General features: G+C 42.4%; 1 protein-coding gene across 4 annotated transcripts in view; it reads left to right on the forward strand.

Annotated features, from left to right (window-relative positions):
- LOC138981436 (protein AF-10-like) overlaps positions 1-24,190 on the forward strand; it is a 68,196-nt gene that overhangs the window by 4,332 nt on the left and 39,674 nt on the right. For 2 of the 4 annotated variants that reach the window (XM_070354351.1, XM_070354354.1), the window contains exons 5-11: positions 1,348-1,454; positions 9,656-9,749; positions 11,098-11,181; positions 12,105-12,239; positions 14,747-15,465; positions 20,900-21,055; positions 22,857-22,939. In XM_070354351.1, the coding sequence (XP_070210452.1) occupies positions 1,348-1,454; positions 9,656-9,749; positions 11,098-11,181; positions 12,105-12,239; positions 14,747-15,465; positions 20,900-21,055; positions 22,857-22,939 (1,378 nt within the window). The remainder of the gene's footprint in view (positions 1-1,347; positions 1,455-9,655; positions 9,750-11,097; positions 11,182-12,104; positions 12,240-14,746; positions 15,466-20,899; positions 21,056-22,856; positions 22,940-24,190) is intronic. The other 2 variants (XM_070354352.1, XM_070354353.1) reach the window with 2 other exon arrangements.

The raw sequence follows: 24,190 nt of genomic DNA on the forward strand, positions 1-24,190 counted from the left end.
GCAAAAAAAAAAAGCACCGGTTACTTTTGCCCTTGCACAAAAGTCTGTGCTTTGTTCACGCACTGCTACTGTCCGCCTCAGTTACTTGAACTTTTAGAGAAACAACTCGCTGTTGATTAGCTGGCACGCGATAGCATTGAACGCAGTCTACCAGTCAAAATATCGATTGCACGTGTAGTCAACCGTGGGCAAAAGTTCGATGACTATGGATGCGCTAACAAGTGGAAAAGGAAGTGGGTGGCGGCTGTTGTGGATGTGAACGGTGACAAACAGCGCGTCAGCACCCAATTTTGAAAAATCATGGATCAGCATGGTGCATTGTCTGCAACACGGATGTATCGTATGCCAGTCGGAGCCTTCAAGCACCCCCGGACCCTCCTAGTAAGGCTAGGCGCTTTGCACCGTCACTTAGCGCCATCGGCTGGGCGCTTTGCGCAGTCGACTTGACACTTTGTGTCTTCGATTGCTATTAGTATTATTTAAACATTTTCAGTCTTTTTTTACTTTTCTCAATTCCCATGCCTGAATCGGTGCACAGTATTAATCTGAATTAATCTGTAATGCAGGGGTCGTGGAAGCTTTGGAAAAAAAATGCATAAGAAATGCAATGCAACAATAAGTAGAAAATATGTCACTGAGTAATATTTTGCTTTCTGAGTTTCGCATGTCAAAATAACATTTTCTGAAAGAGTTGTTTTCTTTGCCAAATATGCAGTAATCACTGAAGAACAGCTGTGTGTTTGATAGCCAAGGGTATGCATTTATCCACATTGATTTAGCATTGGAAAAAAAGAGGCGCATTAATTTTGTGTATGGCATTCAGGTCATGAAGAAAACCCACATCAGCGAGTTTTTAAATGCGTCAAATACACAGAAATTGTGCGTCTGCACGATCCCAGTGATGTCATGCATGTTTCTAGGTGGTTAGATTATGGTTAGGCACTGACAGGTTGTACTTGTCTTAGTACTAAATTGTAGGTAAACTCTTCATTGTTGCCTAGGTTCACTTAGTTACTCTCTCAAATGTATTTTACTTTTTAAGTTTGACTTCCATCTTTTATCATTAATTTGTGATCATTACCTAAAAGTCTTTCAAGTGATGCCTGTATGTTGAGAATATTTAGTCAGCAGCACTTTTTGATTAGAAATTAAATTTATGTGTTGACTTTTCCACTGTGTAATTTCATGTAATATAGAAATATTTATTCTTTCTCTTTTTGTCAGATCTGCTATAATTATATTCCTTCTCATGGTTTAGTTGAAAATGTTGTACATGTAGTGATGTAGTGCAGCTTTACTGTTTAACACTCAAAGATACATTTGCACAACTCAAGAACCTTTGTGCAGGTGTGCTACATTTGTGAGGAGAACAAGAAGGAAACAACAAAGAACTACCCGGGTGCTTGCATGCAGTGCAATAAGACAGGATGCAGGCAGTTTTTTCATGTCACCTGGTGAGCAGTACAGTAACACCCCTCTTTTAAGACTTTCAAAAATCTAAGAAAATCAGGTCCTGAAAAGGAGGGAGTCTTATTTTGTTACATTTAGTCAAGTTTTGACTAAATGTTTTAACGTAGAGGGGGAATCGAGACGAGGGTCGTGGTGTATCTGTCTGTCTGTCTGTGCATGTGTGTGTGTAGAGTGATTCAGACTAAACTACTGGACCGATCTTTATGAAATTTTACATGAGAGTTCCTGGGCGTTTTTTTCATTTTTCGATAAATGTCTTTCATGACGTCATACCCGGCTTTTTGTAAAAGTTGAGGCGGCACTGTCACACCCTCATTTTTCAATCAAATTGATTGAAATTTGGCCAAGCAATCTTCGACGAAGGCTGGACTTTGGTATTGCATTTCAGCTTGGAGGCTTAAAAGTTAATTAAATTACATATTACTTACGCCAAATCTCATAAATAGCAATTTACTTCCGTTAAGTGCTTAAACGTTGAACACGCTTCCCTGGTAACACAAGGGAAGCCACTCCCCTAAAGAAAAAATCACATAAACAGTCACTAGACCACGTGATACCCCAGGGTAGGCTCCCCTTATCGCCACGTGACACGCGGCCGCCATCTTCAATTCACTTCTCTTCCAACGCCTGAGCTGCTCAGACGTGTTGGTTCACGCTCCGGCCTTTTGTGGCCGTTTCAGCTTTTTTGAAGCTGAGTTGTTCCCTGGTTTTCTCTACGTTCGGGTGAGACCTTTCTATTTCGTATTGTGGCTAGCGTTTTCTGTTGTAGAAATTGTTTGATACAACTTTTTCGGTCAACATGTCTGACAAAGAACATAAGAAACGTGCGTCTGCATCAAAAGAAGCGAGTTCAGATTCTTCTTCTAAGCGGTCAGCTAAGAAAACGAAAGCCAATCCTACTGTTCTTGTTACGGACCCTCTCAATGATACTTCATTTAGTGTTGTTATTGATCCTCCTGAGTCTCTTGTTGATTCTGCCGCTCCTGGACTTAGCGTTAATCCGGCAGACAAAGCTCCGTTAGACAAGGAGCAAATGATGGAGATTTTTCATTCCTTTGCTGGTCAGCTTAAAGACATTTTTGCTGAGGAAAGGAGAGTGTCTAGTCGTGGTACGTCCATTCTTCCTTCTAGGGTTGGTGGTGTGCAATCTTTGGCTAAATTGCGTACACCTTCAGCTACCGTTACGTCGGCCGACGTCTCGGTTGAGTCTCCGTCTTCCGGTCGGTACGAGTGGCCATGCTCGTTTCCGGAACTGGCTTCAGGTGTCCCTCACCTTCAAGGTATGTCTGGTCAGGCACAGGAAGTCAGCTGTCGTTCCGCGACAGTGGGTGACCAGCGTGTCTTACAAGAGCGTCCAATAGCGGGTACACCTTCCTTTCTTGCGGACGTCTCTTGTGCCACCCCTCTGGGGGTGCGTCGCGAGCGTATATTACATAACGCTTCGTCGATAGCACAGGCATCTTCCGGTCCGCTTGAGGAACCGGAAGAGGACATTGGCCAGATGTCTCGAGAGGCGGTCACTTCCGGTGATCGACCTCGCTCGGTTCCGGTTACCGCTGCCAGTAATACTGAGTGTACTGAACGCGGTTTCTTACCGGAAGGAAGCGCTTTTGCGCAGGACTCTTCGTCTGTTTACGGAAGTGCTAATTCCGAACAGGATGAGGAAGTTTTCCGTTTACCGGCAAGGTTTATCCAGGCTCTTGCGCTTGCAGCAGAGGTGACCTCACGGTATTTTCCGGAAGGGGTGGTCGCAGGTGTAGACGCTTCTGCTCCTCCTAAATCAGCGGTTGACGATTTTTTACCATCGCAACCTGTCGCCTCGGGGTTTCGTTTCTCAGAATCTCCCTTGGTGGCTTATGAAATGGCGAAAGTTTTGGCTACTCACCCACCTCTGGGTAGTAACATTCCTCTTCGACCAGTGCCACTTCTGGTGGCGCATGGACCGGTTCCCCCTTCAGTGGATTCATGGCTGGCCACAGAGCAGCAGGCTTCTGTGTTTCGTCATGCCACACACAGGAAGTTAGTGTTGAAACATTCCAATCGCGGGTTGATTCAAACTTTTGCCCTACCTCGGGCTCCACTTCCGGTGACTCCAGCTGTTGACTTCCTGCGTTTTGAGCATTTCAAGAAGGATAAAGCTTTTCCTTACACTGAATCTTCTCTTCTGGGGTTAGAGGAAACAGGCAGATCTGCACTGGAACTTGCATCCCTCTCGGATACGCTGCTGCGGTCTTTGACGCGGGCGCTTACTTCTTCCCTAGAACCTTTTGAGTTCAGGCAAGATGCAAGCGAACAGGATGTGGCGGCACTTTTGTCGGCATTGGCTAAAGTTTCGGCGCAACAAATGGCCTCGTCAGCACGGCTCTACGCTCATGCAGTTTTCACTCGAAGGGATAACTTCCTCTCCGAGTCTAGACTGCAGGATCGGAGAACTATTGACTCTTTGCGCACATCTCCTTTCACGGAGGAGGCGCTCTTTGGTCCTTTGGCTCTTGATGCTCTTCACAAAGAGACCCAAGAGGCAAAGGATTTGGAGTTTGCCAGATACAATCAACGCTCCGCTAGTCATACCAAACCATCCAGCTCTGCTACCTACATGGCCCCTGCGGCTAAAGGAAGCTTTAAGCAAAACTCTGGTTCCTCTCGAGGTCGTGGAAGGGGTGCTTCTTCTAGCAACAAGAAGCCTTCCTTTGGCAAGTCTCGGGGGTCTGGGCGAAAGCCCAACCCCCAATGATTCCCCCCCGATCTGATTATCTCTGCAGCCTCCATTCCCGTGATGGTGGGCGGTCCGTCTCGGGCGATCGAATTTTGGATGCAGAACGTATCCAACAATTGGATCGTAGGGATAGTCAGATCGGGGTTCCGGCTTCTCTGGAAAGAGGAAAAGGCTCCTCTTACCAGAGTTCTCCCTCACTTTTCTTTTCCGGCCAACAAGGAATCAGTCATGGTCATAGATGCCGAGATTCTGGCCCTTTTACGGAAGCAAGCGGTGGAGGTAGTATTAGATCATTCCTCCCCCGGCTTTTACAACCGGATTTTCGTGGTACCCAAGGCCTCAGGGGGGTGGCGCCCAGTTCTGGACCTTTCCTCCCTGAACGCCTACCTAAGGGACATACGCTTTACCATGGAAACACCAGCTACGGTCAGGGACGCCCTTCGCCCGGGCGATTGGGTCACCTCCATCGACCTCTCAGACGCGTATTTTCATCTTCTCATACATCCTTGCGACAGGAAGTGGTTGAGGTTTCGGTGGAGAAACAAGGCATACCAGTTTCGGGCCCTGCCCTTTGGCCTATCCCTAGCGCCATGGATCTTCACAATGGTTGTCCGACAGATTTGTGCTCTTATCCGGCAGAAGGGGGTACGTCTTCGGGCGTACCTCGACGATTGGCTGATTCTGCATCAGGATCGAGGTCTTTGCCTTTCTCACACTCATGTCGTCCTGCGTCTCGCATTGGATATGGGATTTGCAGTCAATCAGACCAAGTCGGATCTCACTCCCGCTCAGGAGTTTTCTTACCTGGGTATGAGATTCGACACAGTAGCCTGGACCGTTCGGCCCTCTCTCAAGAGAGTGGACAAACTCCAAGACTTAATCAGAAATCTGAACAAGCAGCACAGTGCTCCTATGAGGATTCTGGCGTCCGTGTTAGGACAAATGGAATCAATGTCCAAACTTGTACCGCTGGGACGAGTGTTCAAGCGTCCTTTTCAGTCAGCTCTAGCAGCGGCTTGCGATCCGGCCTCTCAAGGCTGGGAGGTGTCTGTTCCCCTTCGGGACTGGTTTCGTCGCACAACCAATCAATGGTTGCAGACGGAATGGATTTTGCAGGGCGTTCCGTTTGTCCTTCCGTCCTACAGTGCAGAGCTTTGCACAGATGCCTCCATGGTGGGATGGGGTGCTCATTTGGAACAGCACACGGCCTCAGGCCTCTGGGATGCTGTCCAAATGAAATCCCACATCAACAGACTCGAACTCGAAGCTGTGGCGCAGGGCCTTCTGGCTTTTCTGTCGCATCTGCAAGACAAACATGTGCGTGTCCTGACGGACAACACCACGGTTGCGGCTTATATCAACAACCAGGGCGGAGTTCGCTCTCCCTCCCTGTCGCTGAGAGCGTGTCAGATTCTGACCTGGTGCCAACAACAGCGGATCGTTCTGTCCGCGAAACATCTTCCGGGACGGTTGAACGTTGTGGCAGACGCTCTCAGCCGGTCTTCCCGTGTGATTCACACGGAGTGGACTATCACGCATCACGCACTCCAGCGGCTTTGGGTCCATTTCGACAAGCCACAGATAGATCTGTTCGCGACACGGTTTTCAAAGAGACTTCCTCTCTTCGTTTCCCCGTGTCCGGATCCAGAGGCAATGGCAGTGAACGCCATGGAACTGGATTGGTCGGGCCTGGTTGCGTACGCGTTTCCTCCACCATCCCTGCTCGGGAAAGTGTTACGAAAAGTGGAGATGGAGCGGCCCTCTCTGGTGTTAGTAGCTCCTTTGTGGACAAGCCAACACTGGTATCCGGACCTACTGCGCCTGTCTCGAGGCTCTCCCGTCCCTCTCAATCTAGTAAAGGGAGAGCTTCTACAACCAAGAACAGGCATTCCTCACGGAAATCCGCAGTCTCTGCGTCTTCACGGGTGGATGTTGTGAGAAATTCTCTTCTGCACGCAGGTGCTTCGGACATCACTGTTTCGTTGATTCAAAAAGCTCACAGAGCTTCCACAAGTTCGGTTTATACCTCACACTGGAAGGCTTGGAATACTTGGTGTCAGTTAAACAACGTCAACCCAGTAGCGCCTAGGTCCATGCAAGTCGCTAATCATTTGGCTTGGTTGTCTTCACAAGGTTGTTCTGCCTCCTCCCTTAAGGTTAGAAGATCAGCTATATCTTCAACATTACGACAATTAGGGCATGTTATCAATCTTGGCGGTCCAATAGCTTCAGTGCTGAAAGGCGCCTCGATTGCAGATATTAAAACCAAACAACCAGTACCGGCTTGGGATCTCTTTCTTGTCCTTGAATTTTTGAGATCGTCAGACTTTGAGCCTTTGCATGTGGCAAGCTTACAAAATCTAACCCGCAAGACATTAATGTTACTGCTGTTAGCTACGGCCAGACGCGGTAGCGAGGTACATTCTTTATCTGGCCTGCAGAAAGACATTTCGTTTCAAGCAGACGGTTCCGTCTCACTTAATTTTCGACCAGATTTTCTGGCAAAAAATCAGAGGCCAGATCAGCAATCACCAGTGATCACAGTTATGCCACTGTCTAATATCTTAGCTCCAAACGATCCAGATCTTATGAACTGTCCGGTTCGTGCGCTAACGACTTACTTATCTCGTACAACCCCCATTCGGGCTAGTAGTCAGAAGCTGTTATTCATCTCCACGAACACAGCTAGACACAAAGACATTGCCAAAGTCACTTTAGCAAAATGGGCTTCCACTCTCATTAGACAAGCCTATGTGTGGTGGCAGCAGAATGATGGTGGACGGTCTTCTCAGTTCATCCTTCCTCTCTCCTCGGCGAGGACTCATGAGACCCGTGCTTGGGCCTCATCTCTCGCTGTCCTCAAATCCAGGCGTCTATCTGAGGTCTTGGGCGCCGCTTACTGGAGATCAGAAGACGTCTTCCTGAATTACTATTTGAGGGACGTCGCTGCCACTCGTCCTGATGGATGCAACGTCCTACCTGCGGTCGTGGTTGCCGGGCAGGCTCTACCCAGAAATTAGGGTGAGTTATCTGTCTGTTTATATTCATGTTTTATGATCCCACCTCCTTAAGTAGCAATCTGCTATTTATGAGATTTGGGGAAGTAATATGTAATTTAATCAAAAATTTTAGTGTAAATTTTCATTTGATTAATATACTTACCCAAATCTCATATCAAATGCCCTCCCACCTACCCCGCTTTCAGACTTGCTCAGGCTTGTCAAGAAGTGAATTGAAGATGGCGGCCGCGTGTCACGTGGCGATAAGGGGAGCCTACCCTGGGGTATCACGTGGTCTAGTGACTGTTTATGTGATTTTTTCTTTAGGGGAGTGGCTTCCCTTGTGTTACCAGGGAAGCGTGTTCAACGTTTAAGCACTTAACGGAAGTAAATTGCTATTTATGAGATTTGGGTAAGTATATTAATCAAATGAAAATTTACACTAAAATTTTTGATTAATGACTTTGGTCGTTAAAAATCTGAAAATTGTAAAATAAAAATATAAAAAAATTATAAAACGATCCAAATTTACGTTCATCTTATTCTTCATCATTTTCTGATTCCAAAAACATATAAATATGTTATATTTGGATTAAAAACAAGCTTTGAAAATTAAAAATTATGATCAAAATTAAATTTTTGAAACACTTTCATCTTATTCCTTGTCGGTTCCTGATTCCAAAAACATATAGATATGATATGTTTGGATTAAAAACACGCTCAGAAAGTTAAAACGAAGAGAGGTACAGAAAAGCGTGCTATCCTTCTCAGCGCAACTACTACCCCGCTCTTCTTGTCAATTTCACTGCCTTTGCCACAAGCGGTGGACTGACGATGCTACGAGTATACGGTCTTGCTGAAAAATTGCAGTGCGTTCAGTTTCATTCTGTGAGTTCGACAGCTTGACTAAATGTTGTATTTTCGCCTTACGCGACTTGTTTGTTTGTTTGATTGCTTAACGCCCAGCCGACCACGAAGGGACATATCAGGGCGGTGCTGCTTTGACATATAACGTGCGCCACTCACAAGACAGAAGTCGCGGCACAGGCTTCATGTCTCACCCAGTCACATTATTCTGACACCGGACCAACCAGTCCTAGCACTAACCCCATAATGCCAGACGCCAGGCGGAGCAGCCACTAGATTGCCAATTTTAAAGTCTTAGGTACGACCCGGCCGGGGTTTGAACCCACGACCTCCCGATCACGGGGCGGACGCCTTACCACTAGGCCAACCGTGCCGGTGGAGGTAGTCTTAAAATGGGGGTAAATTTACAGAGGTTATGAACAAAAAATCTAAAAAAAAGCAAGCTCTTAAAAAGGAGGAAGTCTTAAATTGGGGGGTCTTAAAATGGAGGTTCCACTGTATCATGTTTTTTCTGATTTCTCTGGAGGCTCAGATATTCTTGTAACGTGATAAAGGCTGCTCTGGTTTAAGACTCCCTCTCTGTACAGACCTACTTTTTCAGATTTTAAGTCTTGCTACAATGGAGATATCACTGTACTCTTTAATACTGTTGAAGGAGAAAATGATGAGAAGACAAGTTGTTGTATGTGAGCGTGCTTGTACACAGCAGTATGTGTGCTTGCATGAGTGCTTAGGCCAACAACAAAAAATAGGTGTGGTTACGGTAACATAGCCCAAAAAAAATAGGGTAGGAAGGTAGGCAATCACTTTTTTTTTTAAAACTTTTTTTTCTAATGTGTACAAATTAAACCTACTTGACAGGGAAATAAGTGTGCGACTCGGGCGCTTTCGCTTTCATTGCGTTTTCTGCACTCGTTTTCTTGGTTTTTGTGTTGTTTTTTTGACAAATGTAATAAAAAGTTATAGGGTCGGCCCCTAAAAATAGGGTAGGTCGGGTTACCGTAACCACACCTATTTTTTTTTTAGGCCTTACCTGTTGTTACTGCTAGTGTGAAATGTTCTGGTAAATCTTCGGGGATGGGGGAGGTGTAGGGGTATGGAGAGCACTCTATACTTTGTTCTGCAAGATAGTGATACCACACAATATTCATACTAAATTTAATGGTCAAAATCAGTCTTTGCCGTTCACACAAGACCGTCTTAGGTTATGTCTGTATTCAATATTGGGAATACAGTGGAACCCCCCTTTTAAGATCTCCACAAATCTGAGAAAATCAGGTCTTAAAAAGAAGGGAGTTTTAAAATGGGGGTACATTTACAGAGGTTATGAACAGAAAGTCTGAAAAAACAGGGTCTTAAACGGAGGAAGTCTTAAAAGGGGGGTTCCACTGTATGTTGTACAACTCTGGTTGATTAATCCTGGCCATATGATAACAAACTTATCAGAAGGCTGGCCAGCAGGTCACATGTATATTTTCTATTACATTAACACGTTCAAACAGAGAGACGGAAGCAAGAAAGACTGATTATATGGGTAGAGGAGAACTATTGACGGATGCAGCAACAAATAGAACTTGAACAGTTTAAGTGTTTTCTGTCTCAGCGCGCAGGGCCACGGACTGCTTTGTGAGGAGTCAGGACACTCAGGGGACAACGTGCGATACTGCGGCTACTGTTCTTATCATTATAAGAAAGTGGTGAGTGTGCTGTACTATTTTATGATGAGTGCAGGAACACACATGCTGTTGTGAAAAACACTGGAGACATATTGCTAGTGTTACATTGTATGCAGTTCCATTTTTGGCTCTCAGATTTGTCATTACTAAAAGCACAAGCATTCTGAACTTCTTTCTAATTATGGTATGGTGAAGATAACGCATAAATATATATCTGAGCTCAGGACTACAGAGAGATAGGATGTATACATGTGGTATTAATAGTAACAACTCTACCAGAGCCCCATTTTTTTCTGAAACTGAAAGAGACAATGTAACTGTAGATAGTGTAATGCCTTTGGGAATTGAATGTAATTATTGACATGTATTGGGGAAAATAATGCCTCATGATTCTCACCGCACAATTGGAAATGGAATTCAAAGTGCTCTATTCTGCACAAAAGTTGTTTTAGTTCAAATTTTTTCTGAAGTGCATTGATTCAAGTTTTTCATGGCATCCTGCAAATGATTGAGAACACAATCACTTATAGCTTCCACTTTACAGATTGTAAGTGTAGCTAGGTGGGAATAAGACATTCGATATTCAGGCCTGGGAATGATACACCTTTCGTCGTAAATACGACAAAGTCCTTTTCTAATTGTGTAAGAAAAAAGCCTCCGTGTGCCCTTAAAAATGCTTGAAACGCAAAATGTGTCCGTCAGTACTCCCAAACCACTTTTACTCATTCCCAGACCTGGACATTATAAGTCTTATTCATCCTACACAGCAAGTAGGTGACCAACAGGTTGTCTCATCCCAGTCTGCTTTGCTTTGTTTACTTTTGGTGGTTTTTGTTGTTGTTGGGGTGGGTTTTTTTCTTTCATGTCTTAAAAAAAAGTATGTAAGTTTTGTCACATTTTATCAACAAATGGATACATGTCTGTCTTTCTTGAAAAAAGATTACCGTTTGTGAATGTTCACAGTAGTTTTTCTTTGTGTTGATACATGTAGTGATGTACTGATGTAGTAATACTAACATATGTCAAACTTATGGTAGTCTCAGAAGGGTCTTTCATGTCTATGGTAGTCTTGGAATTTGTTGCTGTGTAAGATTTTGTGACACGCTTGCAGGGTACGGGGTTGTGCCTCCAGGCAACAGGCAAGACAAGCAGGCTGTTGTAAAGCATCGGTCAGTCCTGATTTTTCCTGTAGGCTGTCAGCTGTGTTTGTGTTTACCAGTCATGCAGGGATGGTGCTGTCAGCAGCGTGTGTGTTTGTGACCTTTCATGTGCATTGTGGCAGTTGCCCTTCTGTTCCCTATTTGTGTGTGTAAAACTGTCTTATCTCCTTGTTTACTGAAGAGCTTTTGAACTTGCGGTCCATTTCCAGGTGAGTGGACCATCTGCAAAGCGGGGGAGAAGCAAACGAAAGTGTGCAGAGCGGCCCTTGAACTACGCGTCAGATACTGTAGAGGTGAACACTGGCAGCTCTACCAGGGGCGACTAACTATGCACTTTGGCTTTCATTTTCACTGGCTTACTAAAGGTCGTTCACTCACTACTTCGGTTTCATCCGCAGCACTGGGGCACATGTCAAGTTACCTAAGCCGTTGACAGAATGACCGGGTGATACCCTGTGTTGCTACCGACGTTTTCAGGCTTACTGTGGAGAGCGTTATCGCACTGCCCTGTAGGACTAGGAGGAAAGCTTATTCTTAAGATTTTGCTGTTGTATGATTCCGTTTGTGTAGTTCTTTTTATTTCTTTGTTCTCTTATTTTATTTATGAAGTAGTTAAAATCGTAAGTATTATGATTGTGTTCAGTGATGTGCCTTATTTATCAATGGGTTATGGTCCTGAGCTGTGTACCAGTGAAAACCGTGTTACGAAGTTGGCATTGCTTTACTTAACTGAGAATTTTTAACCATACAAATTGGTTTAATTAATAAGAACTGGTTCCATCTATCCTTGGCCTGCAGATAAAGAATTAGAAATACTTGCACATTTTGTTGTCTACGTTCAGTAAGTTACAAAGGTTTTAAAGTACATGTATGTCAACTTTGTAACATGGAAACCAAAGGTTGTGACATGGATTTGAACATCAACAATTATTAAAAAAAAAAAAAAAGACACAAATATTTACTATGTTTTTGTTGCATGTCTGTATAATTTCGTAACTGGCGTATTACTGAAAAAAAAGTCGAGAGAATACATTTTAATTGCCATTTAATAATTATATACTACGTTATGATCACTTAAAGGACTAAAAATGCATGTCACAAAATGGTACACAGCTCTGGAGAATAACCCCAATCTGTTGCTACAGAATGTGGTGCCTTCTTTGTTGCTCAGGCGTTGATGGTGGGCTTGTCTGAACTTCCTGATGTTGTATTCCAGATTTCTGCGCAGAAGAAAGATGCCAACATCAAAGTCATTCCAGCCTTCAAACCAATTCCAGCGGACAGCGCCTCACCAGATACCACCCCAGAGAAAGCAGGGATTGGACCCCCCAAGCAGGAAAAGGAGAAGAGGGTAAGGTGCATAATGATGTTGACATTACATGCATTGTGTGTCTGAAAAAGACATACCTACAGCTGCCAAATGCTTCGTTTTCAGTGTAGCATGCTACGTTTTAAGAGCAATTGCTACACCAAGCTAAAGAGTGCTACGCTTAAACAAAAAGACATACCTACAGCTGCCAAATGCTTCGTTTTCAGTGTAGCATGCTACGTTTTAAGAGCAATTGCTACACCAAGCTAAAGAGTGCTACGCTTAAACAAATTATCACAAGCATGCATCAATTCCATCTTTCTTGTTAGTCCAGGTACTCATTTCTGCTTTCCACTCCATGCCGCGATCACAAAATTGGTAATAAAACATCGTCTACACTGAAAAATGGCACTGTAGTTACTCTCTAATAGACATTTTATGTTCCTGCATTCTCATGAAACTTGATTACAAATTTCTATTCTTGAGCAAGATGGCATAAATGCAGATGTGGGGATAAATGTTAGAAAAAGCTACGCTTGAACACCATTAGCTATGCTGAAAATTCCCAAAAATTCTGAATTGCTACACAAGCGACTTAATAAATTTTGGCAGGTATGGGATCCTGATGTAAGTGCGCTTGATCATAATGGTTATTTTCTGTTTCTGCTGCTTTCCAGTTTCCTACTCCTAGTAAAAATCAGCCAGCCGAGATAAGTGATATTCAAAGACGGATGATGTTGGTGCACAAAAATAAGAGTTGAAAATAAATAAATGATTCGAAGTGATGCGAATATGTTCTTCTAAGGTCTGTGCACTGTGCGTGTGTGTGCTCAGTGCTGTCTTTGTGCACCCCATATTTGTTAGTTTGCTTGGGTAATTGGCAGACTAAGTATGTGTCATAGGTACATTGGTGTCATTTGAGGCACGCAGGCAGCCCTTTGCCTGAGACTTATTTCAAATTGCCCAAAATGTTGCTATCATTTGGGCAGAATTGAAATTTTTCACAATGGTGGAAAGGTGACTGAACTGACACCAAGGACTGCTGAAAACTGCAGCATCTCTTATGACCATTTTGCCGACCGGACATCAGTAATTGAAAGCTGTACAGTAAAACCCCCTTTTATCACCTTCAAAATTCTAAGAAAATCAGGTCTTAAAATGGGGAGTCTTAAAGTGGAGGTAAATTTACAGGGGTTAGGCCAAAAAAAAAAATAGGTGTGGTTACGGTAACATAGCCAAAGAAAATAGGGTAGGAAGGTAGGCAATTACATTTTTTTTTCTTTTCTTTTTTTTCTAATGTGTACAAATTAAACCTACTTGACAGGGAAATAAGTGTGCGACTCGAGCGCTTTCGCTTTCATTGCGTTTTCTGCACTCGTTTTTGAGTCACTTGAGAAAAAGTGACTCTATGTAATCGGTCAGTGTTAGTCTGTCCGGCCGGCCGTCCGGCCGGCCGGCCGTCCGTAGACACCACCTTAACGTTGGACTTTTCTCGGAAACTATCAAAGCGATCCGGCTCATATTTTGTTTAGTCGTGACCTCCAATGACCTCTACACTTTAACGATGGTTTCTTTGACCTTTTTCAAGGTCACAGGTCAGCGTCAAAGGAAAAATTAGACATTTTATATCTTTGACAAAGTTCATCGGATGTGATTGAAACTTTGTAGGATTATTCTTTACATCAAAGTATTTACATCTGTAGCCTTTTACGAACGTTATCAGAAAAACAAGGGAGATAACTAGCCTTTTCTGTTCGGCAACACACAACTTAACGTTGGGCTTTTCTCGGAAACTATAAAAGTGACCGGGCTCAAATTTTATGTGAACGTGACTCCCAGTGACCTCTACACTTTGACGTCTGCTTTGGTGACCTTTGACCTTTTTCAAGGTCACAGGTATGTCTTGAAGGAAAAAAATTGAAATATCATATCTCTGAAACTATTCATCGGATTTGATTCAAACTTTATAGGATTATTCTTTACATCAAATTATTTACATCTGTATTGTGTTGTGAATAGCAATTTCTTCCTGTCCATCTGATGCCTCATATAATATTCAGAACTGCGAAAGTGACTCGATCGAGCGTTTGCTCTTCTTGTTTTGTGTTTTTTTGACAAATGTAATAAAAAGTTATAGGGTCGGCCCCTAAAAATAGGGTAGGTCGGGTTACCGTAACCACACCTATTTTTTTTTTAGGCCTAATGAACAGAACATCTGAGGAAGGAATGTATTTGAAAGGAGCGAGTCTTAAAGGGGGTTCCCCTGTACATACAATTGTCTTTTTTACTTTGTATCCTTGATGTGATTTTAAGGGGAGGCACTGGTGTTAAAAGTGATTTTTTTTGTTTGTTTCATAACTCTTGGGTCAACAATTGTTTTTAGAATTTAAGTCCTCAGTCCATCTCCTGAGAAAATGAAAAAAATTGGACCATCGGTTGCCATGGTAGCAATCCAAGATGGCCGCCAAACTGCCCCATTTTAAAACTGCATGAAATTTTCTTTTGATGCTTGTTATTTTAATGCACAATATGTTGACATTTTTCCCCAGCAGTTGCCAAAGGCAGCAGAGCAGAAGGTGAGCGGCAGCGGAGACAGCAACGGTCACGTCAAACCCCAGCCCTGCAAAGCCCGTCCGGTGTTCCTCTCCTCTCTCAGCACCAGTTCTATCAACTCAGACTCTTCCCACGCATCCGCCGAAGTTCAGGGACTGACAGACCCGGAGCTGAAAAAGAACTCCACAAGTGCTGTTGGTGATGTAAGTGGTGGTGCTGTTGTGGGAGATTCGGAACTCTCGTTGAATCATGACAGTGGTGGTGTGGCCAGCGGGGGTGTTAGCGCTGCCGTCGTCTCAGCCAGCAGCGTCCCACCTCCTCCCCGCAGTCACAGCGCCATCAGTGTGGAAAACTTGACGCTCAGTTCCTCCTGCTCCAACAGTCACGGGGACATTCGCCCGGGGCAGGAGGCTTCGTTCCCTGCCTCGGAGAACCTCTTTGCTCCTCTGTGCAATTCCTCTCACAGTTCTAGCAGCAGTAGTGGGATTTTTGGTAGCGCATCCAACAGCAGTGTGCCTGCCAGCCACCCTGTGTCGTCGTCTGTGTACGAGAACTCTTTTCCGAGCAGTGGTGTTGGACTGAACAGCACAGTGGGAGGGGTAGGGCTCAGTGGACTACTCAATGCGCCTTTAGCATCACAAGGCCTTACACCAGTTACACCTGCAGTGCCAGAACCCGAGGTGACCTCAGCCAAAAGACAACGGTCAAACTCCAAGTAAGTTGTCCTTGTGGTACTCGTTTCTGTGCCTCAATGTTTTCTAGCTTTGGGCTGAAGTCAATCACTCAGTACCCTGCTTCATGTTGTTGGTTTACATTTTTCAGATGCCTTGGTGTGGAATAGAAAGAGGATGTGGTTAGACAGCATTTGGGAGAGGGAAGGGCTGTTAAAGAGAGACATTATGAATATTATACATTATTTGCGTTTTTGACCAAAATATGACATTTTACACAGATTGAGACAGTCATTGTTCTCCGAGACCTTGAACAATGTCATATTTTGGTCAAAAACGCAAATAACATTTATGTACCGATCGAATTCCTTTCAGGTACTGACTTTGTTGTTTTAACGATTGAACAAGCACACACATGCAAGCAAATACATAAGCTTCATATTTGGGCGTTTCAAGTTGACCGAAACTTCAAAGGAACTACAAAACACACGTCATGTACTGACTTTTTTGTTGTTTTGACGATTGAACGAGCACACACACATGCAATCAAACACATGACGTGTGTTTTGTAGTTCCTTTGAAGTTTCTGTCAACCTGAAACGCCCAAATAGGAAGTTTTGTAGGCCTTTGACGTCACATGGCTCAAAGAAGGGAAATCCAATGTCCAATCGATACATGATCTCTTTACTCTTAATCTTATTTTAGCACTAGCAGTACTAGATCATTAAAATAAAGGCCTGAGGTCAACCATTTTTGACTCACATGCGAAGCAAAAGTGAGTCTATGTACTCACCCGAGTCGTCCGTCCGTCCGTCCGTCCGGAAAACTTTAACGTTGGATATTTCTTGGACACTATTCAGTCTATCAGTACCAAATTTGGCAAGATGGTGTATGATAACAAGGCCCCAAAAAACATACATAGCATCTTGACCTTGCTTCAAGGTCAAGGTCGCAGGGGCCATAAATGTTGTCTAAAAAACAGCTATTTTTCACATTTTTCCCATTTTCTCTGAAGTTTTTGAGATTTAATACCTCACCTATATATATGATATATAGGGCAAAGTAAGCCCCATCTTTTGATACCAGTTTGGTTTACCTTGCGTCAAGGTCACAGGAGCTCTTCAAAGTTGGATTGTATACATATTTTGAAGTGACCTTGACCCTGAACTATGGAAGATAACTGTTTCAAACTTAACAAGAGGCGAAGCCTTCAAGGCTCCCGTTAGAAATCAACAAACAGTAACATAACACAAACTCACTCACTCCGTAACACACACACACAAACACACACACACACACAAACACACACACACACACACACACACACACACACACACACACGCACGCACACACACAGTTAAAACTAACGCATCATATCAACTCCATGTATAATTTTCAAAAGAAGGCAAACAGATAAAATGACTAGGGTAATAGGTTAGGTACCTGCCATGTGGGCACTTTTTCCACTGCTGTCCTCAGTCCTATACTTTTCATCAAGACTTGTCACCATGCCGAGTAGATCTAAATTCGGAAGTCTTCATGTGGCTGAGGCATATATCTGACATAGCGTCGATCTTGTTGTAGGTTAACCTCCTTTCTGAAACAAATGGCAAAATGCGATTAGTTATGATGACTACAACCTACACAAATATAAACAGTGTTTTGAAACAGAATAGTCAGGTTATACAAGCCACTTTACCTATGCAGCATGGTAACCCTACAATATGCGAAACATGTCGACTGCAGCAGCCTGGTTCTTAAAATAATTCTGACGGTCAACACAGCCAGAAATGCCAACAAAGACAAGAAAGCTGTGGCAAGGTAAGCTTACCAAACGTTACATAGCGAATCATATGATAGTGCGTAAACAGCAAACAGTAGATCTACAATCAAAGAGAGGATCGAGTCTGGAATGAAACGCGATACAGATCTAGCATTCAAAAACTGTCTTTCACGTTCAAGGAAGTTGTTGCAAAGTACTTAAGACTTACTAAATTGTACAGACAAAACCATGACAGTGCATGTTTTGAATCTGAGGAAAAAATCGTGATCATTTTGACTTTGAGAACAGATTCATTCCGTTTCCTTATATCTGCATGTTCAAGTAAATGGTGGACAGTTTTTTTCGGGCAGAGTAAACTTAACTTGAGACTCTACTGCAAGTCTTGAAATTCACATAAATCGAACCACGAGCAAAGACATCCAAACATAACAGGCACTTTAGATCAACTCATTTCACTAGAGGTGACTGCCTAGCACTGTGTTTGACATCCGTGTCTGCTGAAATAAAAAGAAATTAAAACAAAACGGATTAACAGTAGGTGACACGTTATCAGAGTGGGAGACACTAGATCTGTCTCTGAACTTACCGGGATACGGCTGCAAGATCGACACTGACTGCCGCGCTTTCGACAGCTCTTCCTCGCGTGGACATTGGAAACACGCTGTGCAGATCAAATTGTAGGAAATCTCCCTTTGGTATCTTCTTTATTTACTTTTCTGGAGCTTAGAAACCGAACAACATGAAATCGTCTTCCCCGGCGAATCGGCGAGGTGAGAACTGGACCACAATCCTTCGCGTGACCCCTGACCTGATCTTGACACCTGACCTGCCGTCTACATGCCAAACACGACACAAATCAGTCAACTGCTTGTACCCCTTCAAAACCCCCCACCACCCGTTTTCTTTGGATACACGCTTTAACTACACACATGCCGACACAATGTTGATCATTGCTTCAATAATTTGAAGATGGTGCTTGAAAATTAACCACGTGAAATGAGTATTTCGGTGTTTAGCCAAAAATGTTAAAGTTTCTACCACAGACATACACACATACATACATACGCACGCACGCACGCACAGACAGACAAAGTTTACCATCGCATAGGCTACACTTACGTGAGCCAAAAATTATGTGGGGCACATGTTATGCTTTCATCATGAGACACATTTGGTCACATATGATCAAGGTCAAGGTCACTTTGACCCTTATGAAATGTGACCAAAATAAGGTAGTGAACCACTAAAAGTGACCTTATCTCATGGTAGAAAGAGCCAATAAGCACCATTGTACTTCCTATGTCTTGAATTAACAGCTTTGTGTTGCATGACCTTGGATGACCTTGACCTTGGGTCAAGGTCACATGTATTTTGGTAGGAAAAATGTGTAAAGCAGTTCTTAGTGTATGATGTCATTGCTAGGTTTAGCTGAAGGTCAAGGTCATGTAAAGGTCAAGGTCAAGCATGTGAGTCGTATGGGCTTTGCCCTTTTTGTTGTGTTATGTATGACACCTGCCCCACCTTATTTCACTAATTGATCTGAACATTACAATTTAAATGCACAATTGCATGGAAAATTCACAATGTGTGACTGACATTGTCAAGAAATGTTCAGCTTATTTTGTTTTTATTTTTGTAACCAACACATTTTCTCAGTTTCTGGGTGTTGGCTTATTTAAAATGTGTTGTTGCTTGTTAAATCAGGAATGTGGAAGTTTAAAACATTGCACTAGCCCAACAGGCCAGTAACTTTTTAAAATTCGCTAGCCCACAGAAACGGCCATGCCACTATTTTTCAATTGATTTCACTTGAGAGAACTAGTAATTAGAACTAGTATGTCTTTTAACATGTTTTCAAGGCCTAGAACAAGCTGTTGGTCAAACTAATTTGATAAGTAGGCAAATAAGATTGAGAGTAAGAGAAATTTTTAGCAGCAGAGATATATTTTGCAACACTATTTTAGTGAACAATTGTTACATTATTGTACAGTTGGAAATTAGAAACTGCTACTTCGTAAGTTCAGAAACATGTTGCTCACACAATGGGCGAGTGCTTTACTCTTTTCCAATTCCAGTCGCCCAGGAACATTTTACCCAACGAGGGCGAGTGTATTTTGGCATCCCTGTTATTGTACCGTATTTTCCGGGTTACAAGGTCAAGGTCATCCAAGGTCATGCAACACAAAGCTGTTAATTACAATTTTGATTACAATTTTCAGATTTTTAATGACCAAAGTCATTAATTAATTTTTAAGCTTCCAAGCTGAAATGCAATACATTATACCAAAGTCCGGCCTTCGTCGAAGATTGCTTGGCCAAAATTTCAATCAATTTTATTGAAAAATGAGGGTGTGACAGTGCCGCCTCAACTTTTACAAAATGCCGGATATGACGTCGTCATCAAAGACATTTATCGAAAAAATGAAAAAAACGTCTGGGGATATCATACCCAGGAACTCTCATGAAAAATTTCATAAAGATCGGTCCAGTAGTTTACTCTGAATCGCTCTACACACACACACACACACACACACACACACACAAACACACCACGCACACACACACACACACACACACACACACACACACACACACACACCACGACCCTCGTCTCGATTCCCCCCTCTATCATCTATGTTAAAGCATTTAGTCAAAACTTGACTAAATGTAAAAACGACTACCGGTATTCGAGATGGAGGTGAGTTCTTGTCACATTTTGTTCCCAATGATTGGTTCCCAATTTTTTTTTTCGTATTTCATACACGGATTAGGCGCTTTGTTATACAAGGCGCAGGGGTCAAACTCAAGGGAAAAAGTCGCGCCTTATGACCCGGAAAATACGGTAAATGAATTTGATGAAAGCAAGAAAGGGCTTTTTTCATTGCTTACTTTACTTAATTACTGTGAGCTTGATTAAATACCAGTTCTCTTGTTTTTTAACTATCTTGGTGGCTTTGTTGTTGTTGTTTTAGTAGTAATAGTTTTATTTTGCTTTGGTTTATTCAATTTCCAGTCCTTGTATTGTAATGAAGCATGTGGAATGGTGAGTGCATACAATTTAGCTTACATTAGCCTTTAATGTACGATTCCAAGTGTAAAAAAGAGTTCATTGCTTTTTGTTTTGCTCCAAAGGCAAGTTCTCTAAATGACAAATATTGTTCATATAATATATATTGCTTTAGCCCAGTTTAGGTCTCAACCCCTTACATCTATAGATGTAAGTTGTAAACTAACTATAATGTATACATCTGAACTGAATACACTCCCCCCGCGGGTTAGGGGGAAGAATTTACCCGATGCTCCCTAGCATGTCGTAAGAGGCGACTAACGGATTCTGTTTCTCCATTTACCCTTGTTAAGTGTTTCTTGTATAGAATATAGTCCATGTTTGTAAAGATTTTAGTCAAGCAGTATGTAAGAAATGTTAAGTCCTTTGTACTGGAAACTTGCATTCTCCCAGTAAGGTCATACATATATTGTACTACGTTGCAAGCCCCTGGAGCAATTTTTGGATTAGTGCTTTTGTGAACAAGAAACAATTAACAAGTGGCTCTATCCCATCTCCCCCCTTTCCCCGTCGCGATATAACCTTGAACGGTTGAAAACGACGTTAAACACCAAATAAAGAAAGAAAGAAACTGAATACACATCTGACCCAGTTTGTGATAACATAAGGCCCTATATTTGGTGATTAGATCTGTGGATCGTAAAGACAAGAAGGAGAAGAAGCCGCGAAAGCCCAGTGGGGAAGTGAAGAGCAAAGGTTCCCGTGCTGGCCACAAGACCGGCAGTAGCAACAGAGGCAAGAAGGATGCAACCCAGGGACGTTCAGTAACGGGCACTGCTTTAGGGTGAGGATTTGACCCCTTTGAGTATTACCACTATTACTAGTAGAGCTCTTTGGTTTAACGGTTTTATTAAAAACAAAAGCTAACAAATATACTAACATTAACAACAATGTAAAACTGAAGGTAAAAGACGATCAAACTCTAAAACAAGAAAGGAGTTCATATTTGAACATACAGTACTTTACTATTTATCAAGGGTGATTCATCACCGCAGTTTTGTTTGTGATTATACTGTCTGAAATCTCTTGTTATTGCAAATCATCAATGATCATCAGGGTTTTGTGTACACGTGTGAGTTGTACTTGTAGTAATTCAGTGCAGTTTAACATAATAGTAAAAAAAAACAAAGTCTTCAACAGAATTGAAGAAGATTCCCTCAGAAGCAGCTGATCAAATTTAAATTATGATCTTAATTTTATTCATAAACAGAACTTTTCACTGTTGTGTAGGGCTTCTTTTTACTTTCAGTTTTGTGTTGTTGTTTAATCATTATTAGGCCAAAAAAAAAAATTTGTCTGTTTCTGGTAACATGGCTAAAAAAAAGTAGGGTAGGTAGGAAGGGATTTTTTATTTTATTTTATTTTTTTTAATTTTTTTTTACCCCAAATGTAGACCAATAAAACTAACTTTAAAAATCGCGCAAAGAGACTGGATTCACTATACATAGAGACAAGACACTCAACACATTTACAAATCGTCAGCGGACTTTCGTTTTCACACGTTTTTGTTGTTCATTTTCTCACCCTGTCCTTTACCACCAAAAAAAAAAAAAAAAAAATTTGAGTTTGGAAAAAAAAAGTTTAGGGTCGGCGCCGAAATTTAGGGTCGGTTGGGTGAACAGAAACAGACAATTTTTTTTTTTTTGCCTTAGTATTATGAGCTCATAACGATATACACTAGTATCTCTGTGTTGCTTTCTACATGTATTTGTGTTAATGTTACTTGGATACTCAAGGGTAGTGTAAGCTTGTCCTTGGTTCCAAACTTTTGTTGAGGGAGATCATACCTCTAGCTTCCAGTTCCAGTGAGCATGTTCAGTGTTGTGCTGTTGCATGGCAAAGTAATTGTTTGGTTTACTGCAGTGTTAATGTAACTTGAAAAGCTGGCAACTCAGATTTGACTGTCAAATATCATAATATGTGAATGTTAAAGCTGAAGAATACAGATAAAACTTAAATAATTCACCAATTTGCATTTTAAAACAGAGGGGACACAATGCAGGTACAGGCCTATATGAGATTATGACCAGTGTGGAAAGTGTCCCCTGATGTGCGTGTGTGTGTCCCAACTGTCTTCCCCAAGTTTCCAACTGTGCACCCCTATAAAACACCAGAGCAGCTGTGCTGTGCAATGCACAAAAGAAAGTTTCATCGTGGCTTTCTTTTGATAGACGTGACGAGTTCAAGGTGAGCAGTCAGACGGAGCACTGGTTCCACTGCTCAGGCTTTTTATAGGGGCTCGCATTGGGAGACTTGCGGAGGACAGTGAATTAGGACACACACACACATACATACACACACACACACACACACACACACACACACACACACACACACACACACACACACACACCACACACACACACACACACATCGGGGAACACTATCCACGCTATTTATAGATAGATCGGAGCTGCATTGTGTCCCCCGCTTCATTTTTTCTCAAAAACCCAAATTCTTAGTTTTATTGTTATTCTTCAGCTTTAATTTTGATTGTTGATGAAAACTGTCAGCATGGCAATTGACAGAATCAGTGCACACTGAAGATACATGTAACCTCAAATGATTATGTGCTATTGTTGCAGCCACCACAATTACGCTAGCAGTGTGTTTGGCGGTGGACCTTGTTTCCAGAGTCCTGTCTCGCTCACCAACTTCTCACCACCTGGTATGTACACTACGTAATCTTACTGTTATAGCAATGCCCTCGAGTTGTGTGGTTTTTGCAATGATGTGTACATATTTTAAATTTTATCTGCAATCTGTACAAAAGACTGTTGAAGCTCCGCATGAAAGTGCCGGAGTGTAGTTGGCGGAGAATAGTAATGCAAGTTTTAACACTTTTTTTTTTTTTACCTTAAACAAGTTAAAGTTGCTGGAAATGGATATAAGTTTGGAAAATTACCAAGTGATGCAACAGTGGCCTCCATCCTTTCTGAACTACTTGAATTACCATGATTAGTTCTTGAGTTTCTTCTTTCTGGAAAATGCACAGTTCTCTTCAGAGAGTTTGTAGTCTAGTACTCACATGTTTGTCTACATGAACAGGATCTTAAACTGTTAAAGTTCCAGACTGTGAAAATGTGATATTTTGTTATATATTCATTGCAGCGTATGAAAACAATATTCATGGGTCTGGGTCCTATGGGCTGTCTCACTCTCAGTATTACCCCAGTATACCTTCTCTCTACCACCATGGTATGTGACATGTATTATATGCCACTTTCTAGATGTCGTTGGCTGGTGGCATGATTTTACGGTCTTGTTTCTGTGGTGACCTCATCAATTTGGCATGGAACTTCTTGGTGTGAACAGTTTTGAAGTGTCAGGACCTTGATAATTTGAACTAGTGAATTGACCTTTGGCTATTTTGCAGTAGTCATGACATTGAAAACTAGAATTTAGAAAAGGCTTTGTTTAGCAAGACTTAGTGACTGTGGGCATGCATAATTTACTTATTGCTTTGGGAAGGAGACTATTTAACATTGCCTGGGTACGGTTGAGGAGAAGCATGCTGTTTGTGTGTCATTGTGTGTGTCTTTTATTAAGGGGGTTAACTTTTTTTTGTTTTTACGTTTGGTCCGATTTTGATCGGTGTAAAACTGAAACATTTGGGTTGAATGCTGGGTTTATGTAGTTTATTTGTAATTTTGTTTATGCAGTGTTTGTGGTGTTGGCCTTTTTCTAATGATAACTGTTTAGCTGGGGTCTGCATGTATTACATTAAATTACATATCCATACCCAACTCACAAATAGCAATTAACTCTAGTTCAGTGCTGGTAACGCTGTACGCGTCCCCTTGGTAACCAAGGGAGACCACTCTAAAAAAGAAAGTGAATCATCCCATAATGCCAGACTATCAACAGTCCGACATCCGTATGCGCGCGCATACGCCGCCATCTTATCATTCCACTCTCA

Source organism: Littorina saxatilis, linkage group LG12 (genome assembly GCF_037325665.1).
Source record: "Littorina saxatilis isolate snail1 linkage group LG12, US_GU_Lsax_2.0, whole genome shotgun sequence".
Lineage (NCBI taxonomy): Eukaryota > Metazoa > Mollusca > Gastropoda > Littorinimorpha > Littorinidae > Littorina > Littorina saxatilis.